The sequence below is a fragment of the Cyclopterus lumpus genome, chromosome 7 (genome assembly GCF_009769545.1).
Source record: "Cyclopterus lumpus isolate fCycLum1 chromosome 7, fCycLum1.pri, whole genome shotgun sequence".
Classification (NCBI taxonomy): domain Eukaryota; kingdom Metazoa; phylum Chordata; class Actinopteri; order Perciformes; family Cyclopteridae; genus Cyclopterus; species Cyclopterus lumpus.
Window position 1 is genome coordinate 182,141 of NC_046972.1, and position 17,578 is coordinate 199,718.

Here is a 17,578-nt window from a genome sequence, read left to right on the forward strand (position 1 = left end):
CAGTATCATCCAACACTGCTGCCTCTAGGAAGCATGTTAGGGGGTTGGATCAGAACAGTTTGAACCGACTGAAGCAGTCGAACAGGTACTGAAGAATCATAAAGACTGTGAATGGACTAAGTAATATCAGTTACGCAGTAATATTTATCTTAACATTAGTCACCGTGGTCATGCCAGACTAAGTCAAAGTGTAGCAGTTAAACACTCGAGGGAACTGAACTAGTGTTGTATAGATGGTGGTTTCCTCTTCCATGTTATACAGTCTGATCGGATCCATAGACCATTAGGGAGTGCCGCGAGGAGCTTGACTGACAGGGTACTCATCCAATCATGACGATGCCAATCCAAGCATGTTTTATATTTAAACTGAAAACATTAAATGAACACAGACAAGTTATTTAAGTCAAGTCTCAAGTCATTTATTTCATGTCAAGTTGCAATTCATCAAAACAGGGACTCAATTTAACCCAAGTCCACGTCTCTGATTATTAGCAACATGATACACCGCTGTCAACCTTTCATAGCATTGATCAGTAGATTGAAAAACACAATCATCCTTCACCCAATGGCTTGCATTGATTATTTATTTGTGTCCAATATACAATCCGTAACATTGTTGTGTGTTGTATGATTAAAAGTTTACCTTTTGTGCACATATATCATTTGAGATAAACAAATCATTTAGAAATGGTATTGTAAATGCACATGTTGCTCATGGTCCAGATACTTCAGTTCTTCTTAAATATGCTTTTAAATACTGATATACAAAAGGAGGCCAAACCAAATGTAAGAGTAATAACCACAACAATCATACAGGACTTTCCAAAGACATGACGAGTACTTTAGTTTCTGCTTAAAACAGAAGCACTTGTAAAAGAGGGGTTTCCCAGTTCGAGGTGGAGCGTCACACTTCCTGCTCAGGCCACTCAAACCGTGAATACAGTCTCACAGGTCGACAATGCTGTGAAAAGCAAATAATACAATTTTACAATATTAACATACATTCCCTAACTTTGTTCTGGTGCATTATGGTACAATGAGCTGGGAGATTCAAGGTCTCAAGATGTATTAACACATAATTCATGTTTATGAGTGAGTTTCCATCCTCTCATTTAATCCATATCATAGTGCACAACAAATAAGTCTGAGCATTGTCAACGTTTTCATACCTAGATAAGAAACGGACAAACAAACCAAAAATAATATTATTGTTCAACATGAGCATATCGTTTCCGACTGGTGGCTTTCTTGTGTTACAAGTTTAATTGGTATGAATGGTTTACATTTGAGGACAGCTCTTCGGCCCTTTCAATTGGGCAAATGAAAAGTTCAATAATTGTTCCTGTTGATCCATTTTGGACAAAATGGAAACACAGGATCAACCCTCCGGATGCATGATGTCCACGACAGGGGAAAATTAAATTACATATATATATATATATATATATATATATATACACACATATATGTATATATATATATATATATACACACATACATACATACATATATATATACATACATATATATATACATACATATATATACATACATACATACATATACATACATACATATATATACATATATATATACACACACACACACACACACATACATATATATATACACATATATATACATACATATATATACACATAAATATATACACACACATACACATAAATCTATATATACATAAATATATATATATATACATATACATCTATATATACATAAATATATATATATACACACATATATGTATATATATATATATATATATATATATATATACACACATACATACATACATACATACATATATATATACACACATACATATATATGTGTATATATATGTATATATATACATATACACATAAATATATATATATACACACATATATATATATACACATATATATATATACACACACACATATATATATATATATACATATATATATATATATGTATATATATACATATATATACATACATATATATGTGTATATATATGTATATATATACATATATACACATACATATATATATACATATATATATATATACACACACACACACACATATATATATACATATGTATATATATACATATGTATATATGTACATATATATGTATACATATATATATACATATACATATATATATACATATATATATATACATATACATATATATATACATATATTGTGCGTAGTGATATTTCCTACTGGTTAAAAATAGCCTTTCCTATGTGGTGAACACCATGCATTCAATCACTGGAACATTCCAGTCGCACACCAGAGGTTAGTCACAGCCTGACATCCAGAGCCAATCATTGACCTCGAACATCTCAGTAGATAACCGAGCCCACGGTGACACCACGTAGACAACATCCAGAGCCAATCATTGGCCTCGAACATCTCAGTAGATAACCGAGCCCACGGTGACACCACGTAGACAACATCCAGAGCCAATCATTGGCCTCGAACATCTCAGTAGATAACCGAGCCCACGGTGACACCACGTAGACAACATCCAGAGCCAATCATTGGCCTCGAACATCTCAGTAGATAACCGAGCCCACGGTGACACCACGTAGACAACATCCAGAGCCAATCATTGGCCTCGAACATCTCAGTAGATAACCGAGCCCACGGTGACACCACGTAGACAACATCCAGAGCCAATCATTGGCCTCGAACATCTCAGTAGATAACCGAGCCCACGGTGACACCACGTAGACAACATCCAGAGCCAATCATTGGCCTCGAACATCTCAGTAGATAACCGAGCCCACGGTGACACCACGTAGACAACATCCAGAGCCAATCATTGGCCTCGAACATCTCAGTAGATAACCGAGCCCACGGTGACACCACGTAGACAACATCCAGAGCCAATCATTGGCCTCGAACATCTGAGCCCACGGTGACACCACGTAGACAACATCCAGAGCCAATCATTGGCCTCGAACATCTCAGTAGATAACCGAGCCCACGGTGACACCACGTAGACAACATCCAGAGCCAATCATTGACCTCGAACATCTGAGCCCACGGTGACACCATGAAGACGGATGTTAAGAGCACCAACGGAAATAGAAATCAAGGCTTTAAACAAGTGAGGCATTTTTATGCCAACATGTTGCATGTTTTTTTCCCCCAAGTGGCATCCCATCATATTCCTCTTTATAATGTCCATCACACTAACAAAATGATGGTAAAGATATGACTTATAGAGCACTCCCTTCTCATCAGCAACGACGCAAAGCTAGAGTAAATACGCCATTAAAACATACCTTAAATTAGCCTCATTCACAGAAACGATGAGGTCTTTCAAATCATGACACAGAACAAAAAACAGTCTTTGGGAAACAGCAACAACCAAAGTGCTTAAATGAGACATCTCTGAATAATGACCCAATAAAGCATGTAATACTGTACAGTACTTACTTTACTAGAGCTGTAGTTTGAATGTATGAGTCCAGCACATACGCTATATTACCAGAAAGGTATGTGTAGAATGGAGATCAACGCCACACTGATCTCTACAGTGCTGTAACCACATATCCTCTTAATGTCAGATTCTCATCTGCTCCTCGGTGGTCAGACCACAACAGCTGTTGGCAGTGCTCAGTTGTGATTGGCTGAGTCACATTCAAAGTTAGAAAAATAAACAAGCAAAAACTAAACATAAAAAAAACACCTGTGGCTGTGTAAGAATATTTAGCTCAAACTAAACCGCCCATGTGAACGTCTCACCAATACATGCTCTGCTGATGTGAGCTTAGTTTAGGACCCTGTCCCTCACGTCCTCTTACCTCCCCCTTAAATATGGAGCACTTAAGGAAAGAAATGTAAATCATGGACCCACTTCTTTACCGAAGCAGTAATCCGTAAAGCATTCAAGCGACATTAAACCTTTAGAAGGTTTGGTTTTGGTGATAGCGGAAATGACAAGAACATCAAGCTCATAGCAACACAATCACAGGGTAAAGATAGACATAGATTCATTTAGGCTCATCTACAGCGTAAAACATTAACAGTATGAATGTAGAAGTGGTGGAATATATGAGCCACAGCAACATTGTTCTGTTTCGACCCATATGTCTGGGTATTAGGCCACCAAGACCAGATTCAGTAGAAAAAGTAAAAAGAAAAATCCAACCGACAACTTGGTTCCCAAACGGCTTGAGGCAATGTGTGTTGAAATTGTGATCTATATTGCACTTTCATAAAATTGGGGGACATGCAAGAGACATATTTTAAAAGAACCGTTGAAATGGAAGCAGCAGAGACAGACAGCAGTGACTGGGTTACCCCACTGAATCCACCATTTCCCATAATGCAACCCTCCCTACCCCAGATCGTAATTAGGACGGTCTCTTATACATCTGGAGTCTCCATGTCCAAACGGAGAGCACTGGGTACGTCACCAGGGTTATTTTGGTAATGTGTGTACAAATAGAAAATTAAGCACCTTTTTTTGACTTGTGTCCTTCAAACCGTTCATTTACAAAACACACACACGTTAGCTGGAAGCTAGCAACGGATGCATGGATCACATCTGTGGGATTGATTCTCTGACTGAACCCAGGAAGTCCAGCGCTCTTATTTCCTGTTTGTCTATGAAGCAGGTTCATGAGCCCTGGGATCAGTGTGCATTGTTCAAATGAGTTGTAACATTGTCCTTGAAGCTGGAGGCAAATGTGTGTTTAATCGTGTCTTTCTGTTGACTTTGAAAGCATTCACACCGCTCCTAAGATTTGTGGGCCTTCTACTTGACAACGCTCTTTTTTTCACAGGGTGGGTAGGACTTCCTGTGTGACATCAGTGGACCTTCCCTTTAAATATTGGGTGTTTTTCTTAATGCAGTTTATAAGTGAGCATCATGTCAATAGAGGTCTCATGCCTCTTTCCTCTAAAGTTTACTTCTCTATACGGTCGCACTGCACAGCAGAGGTTTTATATTGCTGCCAAAGTCAAATCATCACCTCTTGGGGCAACGGTCGGCCCATTTGTGCCCTCAGCTCTCTACGTAGTGTTGATTCAGCCTTTAAGGTTCAAGGTGACAGGCTGGGTCAGGAAGGTTAGTCCAGTATGTGTGCTGGCCTTGCTTCTCAGTGGTGTCTTCAGTTTACCTTGTGACAGACTGACAATTAATCTGGGTATTACCATATGTATAGAACCAACGGAACTTGAGTGCTTTAATTAAGACACGTGCGTGGCTTATTGGACAGAACAGGAACTTGTAAACTAAGTTCATCAAAAAGGACAAAAAAGGCAAAATGTACCAAGCGGCTAAAAACATTTGTCGGTTCTGGCAAATCAGCCAAACTGTCAGACACCAGAACCACAGGGTCTAACATTTCATGCATCAGCAAGATATGATGAGAAATGAAGCTCTTCAAGGACAGACAACTAAATGGCTAAACTTGAAAGGTCGATAAATAAACGGATTACAGACACAAGGAATATACATATGTATTCAAGCATACACAGAATGAGAAGATCCTTAACAGCCCAATTCAATGTGGAGGGCGGCCGATAAAAAGGTCTAAACCTCCAAAGGGCCAAAGTCTACTGAGGATGGGGAACCAATGACATATGATGCAATCAGGAAGTGGGAGAAAGGAACACTTGAACTGTTGGGGAGGGAATGGTGGTGGCCAGGTTATAGGTAGAGTTGGGAGCCGATGGCTGAGGCGATGCTACGGGGCTGTAAACGGGCCTGGTAGAGATGGTTGAAGACGGGGAGTGTTGACCGGCTGTAGCTGTTGTCGGGGAGTCCGAGCTAACCTCGTCCCCTTCTTCCGAGTCCCACACTTCACTCTGCAAATAGTCTGCAAATAATGCCTTGGCCCGCTGCAGCACCCTGCTCAGGTTGTGGCGCCGCACGAGGCGATCAAAGTGCATGGCTAGCTCATTATAATCCAAGCTGTTCTTGATGATGTGGTCTCGGTGCTCCAGCAGGATGGACAGGCACAGGAACAACATGAAGGGATTGCCTTTGCCGAACTCTTGAGGAGGCGGCAGGGAACACGGTTTGATGCTGGTGGTCTCCGCTTTCAAAGAACTGGGAGTGTTAGCTGTGGTGCTAGGGGTCGACCTGCTGCCAGACAGCGAAGGGCCTCTTCCAAAGGACAAAATGGGTGAAGAGAGGAGGGATCGATTGTAGGTTGGGGACGCAACTGATGCTTTTAGAGTGGGGGTCGTGGGCGAGTTAATCCCTGTACTGCTCAGCATTTGGGCAGAAGAGGTCAATACCTTTGGCACAGTTCTTGGGAAGGCCTCACTTTCATTGGTTGTGGATTTTGAAGGAGAGTCTGGAGAGGCACCTGGCCAGCTCGAGGATGAAGCTGGAGATGTGGGGGACACAGAAGGGACAGTTTGCCAGATTGGTAGGCCACCAGAAAAAGGAGGCGATGACATTGGAGAAAGACCATTGTCACAGTTTTTTATGAGAGGTGTTCTCTCTTCTATGTCCTCCTCACTGTCAACAGTCGACTGGCGCCGTGGGATGCTTGTTATGGACTTTGAAGACATCAAACCCTGTGGCTGCTCAGCATCCTCCATATGAAAGCTGTCTTCATTACGGGCAGTATAGTATTTAAACTCCCCGAAACTAGTTTTCCTCTCAAAAGGAGGAGCCTGTATGTCTGCCTTTTCCTTGCTCACTTGAGGATTAGCATATTCACCTCTCTTGCTCCCGTTTTCAGCGCCTACATTTCTTCTGTCTTTTCCTTTGATTACAGCATTGCTGTTCATCTCTGGTTCTTCTCTTGAAGGCCTCAACATATGTTGTCTACGCTGCTTCTCTTTTTGTTCCTTATTTTCTCCGAGGTAATTCTCAACCATCTTGTCGTCGTCTCTTCGGGACGTAGTTTCATCGGTTTCGACTGGTGGTCCCTGAAGCTCCACTTCGGTTTCAGGGGGATCCGGAGGCAGAGAGCTCCAAGTTACCTCGAGCATCCTCAAAGCATCGTCAAACGCAAACTCCCGCTTGAGCTCCAGAAGCAGCCAGCGGTAACAGAAGAAGAGGTCGTCGGCTCCTCGGGACACCAGGTAGGAGTAGAACTCGGGATCCGAGTACTGCAGGAGCAGCTTCAGATGCTGGAACTTAACAGACATGAGCTGTCCATCTGGCCGGAAGTTCCCCTCCAGGCGTTTCATGATGCCACAGAAGCAAATGAAGGCATGTGCCTCATTGTCCATTACCGCAAGTATAGGGGAGGCAATATCACTCATGCCTTGACAGTATGATATCTGAAAGAAAACACGTCCACAGTTACATTAGTCTACAGTTTACAAAGAAAAACATTAACAGAGGGGGCTTCATATATCATAGAAGCATGGGATTTATCAATCTCATATTCTGCTTTGGAATGTGCGTACATGTAAAACCACCACGGCACATGAGGACCAACAAACCCTATGACCCAACAGTTAACATACAGGTACAACTCAGCTGTCAAACATCTCATAATGGAAGTATTGCTACAATATTGCTCCTGAATACCCTAAATCTGGAACAGTCTTCCAGAATATGTGAGACAGGCCTCAACTCTGACAATGTTTAAATCCAGGCTGAAAACGGTTCTATTTGATAACTGAAAGTATTTTATATGCACTCTTCGCTTTTAATATAATTAATATATTATTATTTTTATGGAATTATTTTATTTGTTTTTTTGTAATTTTACGTAGCTGTAAAGCACTTTGAATTGCCTTGTGTACAAATTGTGCTCTATAAATAAACTTGCCTTGCCTTGTTTCTGTTTTTATTTGGGAAAAAAGGTAATCATTTGTCGTGTCAATCTGAATTCATATTTGTGGGTGTGTTTTTGTTTTGATAATATCAAATAATTGTTTTATTGACTGTTTTCCACTGCAGATAGTACCCCCTCAATGTTGCAGGATTCTTAGCCGACACCACGAGAAACTGCCATGACATCAACGTGACTGAATCCTTTAATCCACACAGAAATGTCCTCGGTCAGTAGCTTGGCCACTTAAAGATGGCGGGTCTGTGCAGATTCTCTTGGCCCAATTAGTGGTCTGCAGTGTAACTTTTACCAATGGAGAACCTAACAATAAGTGGAAATGTGGCATACATGTAACTTTACCACTAGCAGTATAGGTCTCCCATAATGCAAAGAGGTTCCTGTGGTCAGCTGGAGGGAGGCCAGAATCAGACTATATGGATCAGCTGCGGTTCTTTCTAGGTTTGTTTACAAGACTTCAATATGAAGTAAAACTCTGTATATGAATGAACTACAGCATCCATAATGCTTTGTGGGATGGAATCAGGAAGCATAGTGTTGAATTTGTTGAATTGTCTGCAAGGTGGCACTTTTGAAGGTATGCTGAATTAGGTGTTGGTAGTTCCAGTTTGCAGTGTATGCATGGATGGACAGGCAACACTCACTGGATTATTTCATAAAGAGACTCTAATGATTTTGAATCCGATTTATGGAAGTTTATTTGCAATGATCCAGAAAAAATGGAAGCCACAGTGAATATAAAAATGTGCTTATGTTTTTAGAACCGCTGTATGCAAACTGTCCCTCTCCTCCCTTTCAAAACCTCTACTTAAATGATGCACCTGGACTATTTAACAAGCAGATTCAGATTTCAGAAACAAGCTACAAAACATCTCTACACACCTGAGGATGTGTGATGGCAAAGGTGGTGAGCAGGTCTGTAAGGGCGGTCAAATGTGGACTGTCCTCTGACCCTGCATAGTATGGATGAGCCCGGTCCGTCCTCAGGGCGTCTTTAAGAACATTGCCACGAATAAATTCAAGGTCCTCGTGGCTGACCCGGGCTGTCCACTCTCTCTTCAGTTGGTCGTACTCCCTCGTCTTCCTCTTCATGTAGTCCATTCTTTCCTGTCCACTCAGTCCGTCAGGGTAGACGTTTAGGAGGTACCGCCAAACAACCTACCACAACAGCAGACAATGCAGCAGTTAACAGTCATAAAATACTAATTATGTAATGTGATATATGGTAAAATGGGAAATGGACCTGTACTTGTATAGATCTTTTCTAGTCTTCCGACCACTCAAAGCCCTTTAACACTACATGACATCATTCAGCACTTCATACACTGATAGGAGGAGCTACCTGCCCATCAGGACCAACTAACATTCACACACCGTACTGGAGCAATTTTGGGGTGAAGCCCAAGGACACATCGACATGGGCTAGTGGAGCCGGGGATCGAACCTCCGATCCTCTGATTGAAGGATCATGTTCAATTGGCACATTTAGTGTGTGCATGGACAAAAAGGTGGAAAATAAAGCACTTCTCTATTTTTGATGTATTACGGGGAAAACCCTGTCAATAATTCCAGGTTATATCATAATTTACGACAAACAATATTAATATCTTGCAAAGTCGACTGAAAATAAACACATTTTGGTTCTCTTCTTACTGAAGTTCTATGCAAGGAATCACAACTAGGATTCAATAAGAAACAGAATTGACAAGCAGAATCGAAAAATCGCATTAAATTAAATTTAACAGCTAACCCTGTGTATATGGGGCTCTGCAGAACATGAGCTTGGTACTTAGTTGGCTAATAAAACACAGGGACTCTACCTTGCGCAGTGAAGGATCCACACCACCATGATAGATGCGCAGTCTGAGTTCCTCAGGGCGTGTCAACTGGCCTTGTCCGTTGAGGTAATGGTGAAACTCTGCGTCGCTCAGAGGGGGCTTGAATGGCTTGATCTCTTCCCCATAAGACCAGCTGAAGGCTTGCTGGACTTTGGACAGGGTGCGGCCCACCTGAATAAGTGAAACAAGGCATCAACCTAAGACCTTGACTAACAGAGGATAGAAGGTAAAAGACGGTATAATGACACTTCAATTCAATTCAGTTTATTTTGTATAGCCCAAAATCACAAATTAGCCTCAGAGGGCTTTACAATCTGTACACATATGACAGTTGAAGAAGGTGAGGGAACCTGGGAAAGTAGAGACTGGGTGAAGGGAAGAGCTGCATTTGCCAAAGACCTCGTCCTCTCTGCGAGAAGCTGCTCAGAGCCAATCACGTCTTTGGGGCTTATGATGTCCCAGTCCTCCATAACAGGACCTGCAGTTGAAGAAAAAACACCAGACTTAATTATTCTAATTCAGGTCTACCTCTATCTTCTACTTTTACCTTAAAGGATAGGTTCAACATTTCTCAAGACAATTTTTACATAACAGAGGACGGAATCCATGGTCCTTGTTCTGTGGAAAAATGTATTCAAAGCATTATCTGTGTATTATACAAGGTGTCAGCAGTGTCAGTTAGTAGAATCAAGTGGCTACCTTCCAAAGTTAGACAACTAATTGTATGAAATCTCCCTTTGTGTTCCCCTAATGATGAACTAAGACTGCTGAAGCCTGATGCTGTCTTCACACTACAAGCGACACAACCAGTTTGCACTCACTTCAATGGAAGCTGGTGCTGCTACAAACTGATGGCTGACACTTGTCATGAGTGACGTGCTATGAATCAAACTGGAGCACTCTAATGACACAGTGAAGCTTCAACCAATCATATGTCTTTGTTTCCCCCAGTTCCACTCTCTAAATAAAATGCTGTGAGCCAGTCTCCAGTGCTATAGAGCGCTGCAGGAATGATGTCTTTTTGTAGTCCAACAGGAAGTCGGCATCACACTGGTTCCCTCCACAAACAGACAATGGGATTTGTATTACTCTTTGGCAAACAAATGCATACAATACTTACTGTATATTGTTCAGCAAAATAATCGTTATAAATGAACACCACTTTTATGATTTCTGAAGGGTAAATGGACCTGTACTTGTACTTGTATGGACCTGTACCCTGATACACTGATGGGAGGAGCTAAGGTTCCACCTGCACATCAGCAGTAACTATCATTCATACAAATTCACACTGTAGAACAGCTACGGGAGACATTTGGGGTTAAGTGTCTTGCTCAAGGACACATCAACATGGGCTAGCGGAGCCGGGGATTAAACCGCCGATCCTCTGATTGAAGGACGACCCTGCTCACCACTGAGCCAGTGAGCCCAATACAATTTACAGAAGTAAAAAGCTAGCGAGAGCGCAACTAAAAACAACAAGGCTAAGTAGGCAAACTAGTGTGTGTGTGATGTTTAGTAGACTAATTTAGACACTTCTTAGCAACGGCCTTTTTAAGAATATATCAAAGCTTCTAAAGTCACCAGAGGGGTATTTACCAACCTATTTTATATTATAGAACAAAACGTCAAAACCTCTTCAGCTTAAACACAGAGCGTATTTCAAGCATCTATCCAAAAACACATTCAATAAACATTAACTTTGAGATGAGGAACTTTAAGTGCTTAGAGTACCATATTACCCCACTAGAAAATTCATCATATTACCCCACTAGAGAATTCATCATATTACCCCACTAGAGAATTCATCATATTACCCCACTAGAGAGCTCATAGTACCACCACATTATCCAACTAGAGAGCTTAGCAGTGGCGGCTGGCCAATAGAGGGCCATGGTGTCTGGCCCCACCCACCTTTGTTACTTCCAGACTAGATTACTGCAACTCCTTATTATCAGGCTGCTCTAATAAGTCTCTTAAGTCCCTCCAGTTGATCCAGAATGCTGCAGCTCGTGTACTCACAAAAACTAAGAAAAGAGATCACATGACTCCTGTATTAGCTGCTCTGCACTGGCTCCCTGTAAAATCAAGTATCACATTTAAAATTCTTCTCCTCACCTACAAAGCCTTGATTGTTGATGCACCATCATATCTTAAGGAGCTTGTAGTACCATATTGCCCCACTAGAGAGCTGCGCTCACTAAATGTGGGGCTACTTGTGGTTCCTAGAGTCCTAAAAAGTAGGATGGGAGCCAGAGCCCTCCTTATGGATGAATTTACATCTCTCCATTGCACCTTATTAACTCTGCTTCCTCCCCGGAGTCGTTGTGACTTCACGTCTCATAGGGTCCATTGGACCTGGAGGTGTCTGATGCTGGTGAGTCGGCCTCCCGCGTTGGCCCTGCTGATGCGCCCCACCCCCCCTCCTCTCTACCTCCTTCTGTTTCATGGATTGGAGTTCCATTCATACATTGTCATATTTGTGTAATGTGTTTATATAACTTTGTAAATGCTGTTCATTCTGTACACATGACATCTATTGCTTCTGTCCATCCGGGGAGAGGGATCCTCCTCTGTTGCTCTCCTGAAGGTTTCTTCCCTTTTTGCCCTGTGAAAGTTTATTTTTGGGGAGTTTTTCCTGATCCGATGTGAGGTCAAAGGTCAGGGATGTCGTATGTGTACAGATTGTAAAGCCCTCTGAGGACAATTTGTAATATTGGGCTATAGAAAATAAATTGAATTGAATTGAGCCACACACAAAAAAGTATATACAAAAACTATAATATTAATATTAATTATATTTACAAATTATACAAATTGTCAATATTTGTGTTTTGGAGCTATGGAATATACCCAGTAATATTTGTAGTATATTACCCCACTAGAGAGCTCATAGTACCATATTACCCCATATGACCCCACTAGAGAGCTCGTAGTACCATATTACCCCATTAGAGAGCGCATAGTACCATATTACTCCACTAGAGAGCTCATAGTACCATATTACCCCATATGACCCCACTAGAGAGCTCGTAGTACCATATTACCCCATATGACCCCACTAGAGAGCTCGTAGTACCATATTACCCCATATTACTCCACTAGAGAGCTCATAGTACCATATTACCCCATATGACCCCACTAGAGAGCTTGTAGTACCATATTACTCCACTAGAGAGCTCATAGTACCATATTACCCCATATGACCCCACTAGAGAGCTCGTAGTACCATATTACCCCATATTACCCCACTAGAGAGCTTGTAGTACCATATTACCCCATATTACCCCACTAGAGAGCTCATAGTACCATATTACCCCATATTACCCCACTAGAGAGCTTGTAGTACCATATTACCCCATATGACCCCACTAGAGAGCTCATAGTACCATATTACCCCACTAGAGAGCTTGTAGTACCATATTACCCCATTAGAGAGCGCATAGTACCATATTACTCCACTAGAGAGCTTGTAGTACCATATTACCCCACTAGAGAGCTCATAGTACCATATTACCCCATATGACCCCACTAGAGAGCTCGTAGTACCATATTACCCCACTAGAGAGCTTGTAGTACCATATTACCCCACTAGAGAGCTTGTAGTACCATATTACCCCACTAGAGAGCTCGTAGTACCATATTACCCCACTAGAGAGCTTGTAGTACCATATTACCCCACTAGAGAGCTCGTAGTACCATATTACCCCACTAGAGAGCTTGTAGTACCATATTACCCACCAGAGAGCTTGTAGTACCATATTACCCCAATAGAGAGCTTGTAGTACCATATGACCCCACTAGAGAGCTTGTAGTACCATATTACCCCAATAGAGAGCTTGTAGTACCATATTACCCCACTAGAGAGCTTGTAGTACCATATTGCCCCACTAGAGAGCTTGTAGTAACAATTTGCCCCACTAGAGAGCTCGTAGTACCATATTGCCCCACTAGAGAGCTCGTAGTAACAATTTGCCCCACTAGAGAGCTCGTAGTACCATATTGCCCCACTAGAGAGCTCATAGTACCATATTACCCCACTAGAGAGCTTGTAGTACCATATTGCCCCACTAGAGAGCTTGTAGTACCATATTACCCCACTAGAGAACTCATAGTACCATATTACCCCACTAGAGAGCTCATAGTACCATATTACCCCACTAGAGAGCTCATAGTACCATATTACCCCACTAGAGAGCTCATAGTACCATATTACCCCACTAGAGAGCTCATAGTACCATATTACCCCACTAGAGAGCTTGTAGTACCATATTACCCCATATTACCCCACTAGAGAGCTCGTAGTACCATATTACCCCATACGACCCCACTAGAGAGCTCGTAGTAACAATTTGCCCCACTAGAGAGCTCGTAGTACCATATTGCCCCACTAGAGAGCTCATAGTACCATATTACCCCACTAGAGAGCTTGTAGTACCATATTGCCCCACTAGAGAGCTTGTAGTACCATATTACCCCACTAGAGAGCTCATAGTACCATATTACCCCACTAGAGAGCTTGTAGTACCATATTACCCCACTAGAGAGCTCATAGTACCATATTACCCCACTAGAGAGCTTGTAGTACCATATTGCCCCACTAGAGAGCTTGTAGTACCATATTGCCCCACTAGAGAGCTCGTAGTACCATATTACCCCATATGACCCCACTAGAGAGCTTGTAGTACCATATTACCCCACTAGAGAGCTCATAGTACCATATTACCCCACTAGAGAGCTTGTAGTACCATATTGCCCCACTAGAGAGCTCATAGTACCATATTACCCCATACGACCCCACTAGAGAGCTCATAGTACCATATTACCCCACTAGAGAGCTCATAGTACCATATTACCCCATTAGAGAGCGCATAGTACCATATTACCCCATTAGAGAGCGCATAGTACCATATGACCCCACTAGAGAGCTCATAGTACCATATTACCCCACTAGAGAGCTCGTAGTACCATATTACCCCACTAGAGAGCTTGTAGTACCATATTACCCCATTAGAGAGCGCATAGTACCATATTACTCCACTAGAGAGCTTGTAGTACCATATTACCCCACTAGACAGCTCATAGTACCATATTACCCCATATGACCCCACTAGAGAGCTCGTAGTACCATATGACCCCACTAGAGAGTTCGTAGTACCATATTACCCCACTAGAGAGCTCGTAGTACCATATTACCCCACTAGAGAGCTCATAGTACCATATTACCCCACTAGAGAGCTTGTAGTACCATATTACTCCACTAGAGAGCTCATAGTACCATATTACCCCACTAGAGAGCTTGTAGTACCATATTGCCCCACTAGAGAGCTCATAGTACCATATTACCCCTCCAGCGTGTCCTCGGTCTTCCCCGGGGCCTCCTACCAGTTGGACGTGCCCGGAAAACCTCTAATGGGAGGCGTCCAGGAGGCATCCTGACTAGATGCCCGAACCACCTCAGCTGACTCCTTTGGACACGAAGGAGCAGCGACTCTACTCCAAGCTCCCCCCTGATGTCTGAGCTCCTTACCCTATCTCTAAGGCTAAGCCCGGCCACCCTATGGAGGAAGCTCATTTCGGCCGCTTGTATCCGATATACAAAATTAATTGAATTCCTGCAGCTCTCTATTTTAGGACATAACTAACTCAACGAGCGCATGAGCAACACTTCAGCGAGGACTTTGGGAGTCAATGTAGCTCATCACGCTTTCCTCGAAATGTGAACATAGTGTAATATTACCTTCAGATAAACTGTGGAACTTATTTTCGTGCTGACTTTGTCACCCATCACTTGCATTAAACACATTAAGAGGGAACTGTTTAATGGCAAGTGTGATCACGAGGAATTATTACAGTGAGCTAAACCTGTTTCAATGTTCTTATGGACATCCGACTATACAGACTTGAACAATTATGAACCTTTGCTTAAATAAATGTACAGGTTTATTGTCTTTCTCTACAAATATCCATCTGAAAATACAGAAGTTATATCCTTAGAAGAGAAAGCCTAAGTCTTAGATTTGTATTTGGTTTTATACAATAAAGTTTAGCATATTTCCCTTTAAGTTTGCTTCGAGGATATACTTGCGTTCTTACTGTCTTCTGAAGGTTTTAGATCCATCTTGAGCTGCAGATATGGTTTGGCAGCACTGACAAATGCAACATCCAAATCCCAGTCGGACAGCAGAGACAGAAACATTTCAGCACCACTCCGATCTCGAGACAAGTAGCTGATCCCAAAACTCCGCTTCCTAGTTTGAAAGACAAAAAAGAGGAAAATGATGACACACATAATGTGTCTTTGCAACAGTTTGACTAAGGTGATGACTCTTACCCGTTCAAATCAAAGGCTCTGATGAGAATGTGCTGCAGAACCTCCAGGGATGTTATCTGAGGATCGACAGCAAAGGAGCGGAACTCCACAGGAAGCACCCCATCACATTTCTGAGAAGCAGAATATCCCAAATGAACCATGATACTGTGGGAAAATATGTTGGGAGGTGGCAAACAAATATTCTATTTTGGTGGCTAGAAGAGAATAATTGATGTACTGCACAGTTTCCAACAAAATAAGAGTCGTTTTAATCAACATGCTGAGATTTATATGTAATCAACAGATTATGGCTATTTAGAGTAGGGCTGGGTGAGGTGGATGAAATAAATGTGTGTGTGTGTAAAACAAAAACTGACATCACTCCTTTTGTTGGTTTAAAATGACTGGCTTGCCTTTAATTGTTAATTTATACCACAGAAATGTGTAGACGATTAAATTATATGTAAATATAATCACAATATAATTCTTACGAAATCAATAAAAATCCTCATCCTATTTCATATCATTCTGTACCATTTTGAAACATGCAGTAAAGCAATTAAATAACAAGTAAAAGTTTACTGAATTAGAGGCCACACAAAATGCTTCTTCTTCTTCTTCTTCTTCTTCTTCTTCAGGTAACACGGGACGTCATGTAGTTCTGTCAAGTGCACGCACGCACGCACTTGCTGAGCAGGCAGGTGACGTCACCTCAAGCCTGTATGGGTTCACCGGGTCTAGCCTTAGGTCGGCTCTTGATACCGTGTTTAAATAGACCATTGTCAGTTGTAATTAGCCGGGTCAAACTACGGCACAGATAAATGGTGTGTTGAATAGAATTAAAGATTCCAGCTGTCATAAACATCATGGAGCACCACAAATGCTGGTGAAAACAACACGTAACGTTATTCATACACGGGTCGCCGCGGGAGAGGCTCACACACCGCTCTGCAGTCCCGGTTGTCTTCGTGTCGAAGGTTAGCACCTCGACGTGTTAGCAAACAATTAACTGTTTAATAAACAGCTTCGCGAGGCTGCTAGCTAACGAGCGGACGTTGTTCCTCACACCTGAATCCTCCTACCTTGACTTTGACACGAACCACCCCCCTCTCCTCCTCGCCTGCCATTTTAAAGCCTCCGTTTCGGAACAGGGTGGTTGTCGTGAGAGTTGTTTTCCTTCTACACCGAGATGGTGATCAATAACATGATGGGGGGGGAGGGGGGCAGCGGGGAGCACGAGCCGAGTTGCTGTTGTTTCGTGATCTTCTTCTGCTTTGATTTGACAGCGGTTTACTACTGCATTACCGCCACCTGCTGGACACTCGGGTCACTGCAGACAGGCCATGCACAGAGAGGTAAAAGTGCAGAAGAACTCTGAATATAAAAGTAAACGTGTTCACAACGCAGCAAAATGGCCCCTGTATGTGCTGTTTATATGCAGGCCGATGAGGACGTATTTTCAATTGAAGCTTGTTAATATTAAGCTAATTGTGACTAATTTCTATACTTGGGTAGCTTGATCAAAACCAAACTGACGAAATCTCAATCTAAAAAGTGGCCTAACTAAATCTCTTAATTTATCTAAGGGAGTGAAAAGTACAATATTTCTTTCTGAAGTTTAAAGTAGCATACAA

The 17,578-nt window shown here is 42.0% G+C and overlaps 1 protein-coding gene across 2 annotated transcripts; it reads right to left on the reverse strand.

The window, feature by feature from the left end:
- Positions 1-570: 570 nt before the first annotated feature.
- tbc1d25 (TBC1 domain family, member 25) lies at positions 571-17,225 on the reverse strand. 2 transcript variants are annotated; one of them, XM_034536871.1, is made up of 8 exons: positions 17,027-17,225; positions 15,966-16,075; positions 15,728-15,882; positions 9,982-10,109; positions 9,614-9,802; positions 8,676-8,951; positions 3,463-7,275; positions 571-961 (listed from the first exon to the last, which is right to left on the reverse strand). In XM_034536871.1, the coding sequence occupies exons 1-7, from the start codon at positions 17,069-17,071 to the stop codon at positions 5,626-5,628; spliced, it is 2,553 nt and encodes an 850-aa protein (XP_034392762.1). In that variant the 5' UTR covers positions 17,072-17,225; the 3' UTR covers positions 571-961; positions 3,463-5,625. The 2 variants fall into 2 exon arrangements, with proteins under 2 accessions (XP_034392762.1, XP_034392763.1); XM_034536872.1 differs by lacking the exons at positions 571-961; positions 15,966-16,075; positions 17,027-17,225 and having other exon boundaries at positions 5,181-7,275; positions 15,720-15,826.
- Positions 17,226-17,578: the final 353 nt, after the last annotated feature.

Bases quoted from the DNA above. Each gene is read 5' to 3' on its own strand.
- tbc1d25 (XM_034536871.1), bottom strand. From the start codon at position 17,071: ATGGCAGGCGAGGAGGAGAGGGGGGTGGTTCGTGTCAAAGTCAAG. The intron at 15,883-15,965 runs GTAAGAGTCATC...CTTTCAAACTAG, and splicing joins AGAGCCTTTGATTTGAACGG to GAAGCGGAGTTTTGGGATCA. The intron at 8,952-9,613 runs GTAGAGTCCCTG...CTGTTGTGGTAG, and splicing joins TGGATCCTTCACTGCGCAAG to GTTGTTTGGCGGTACCTCCT.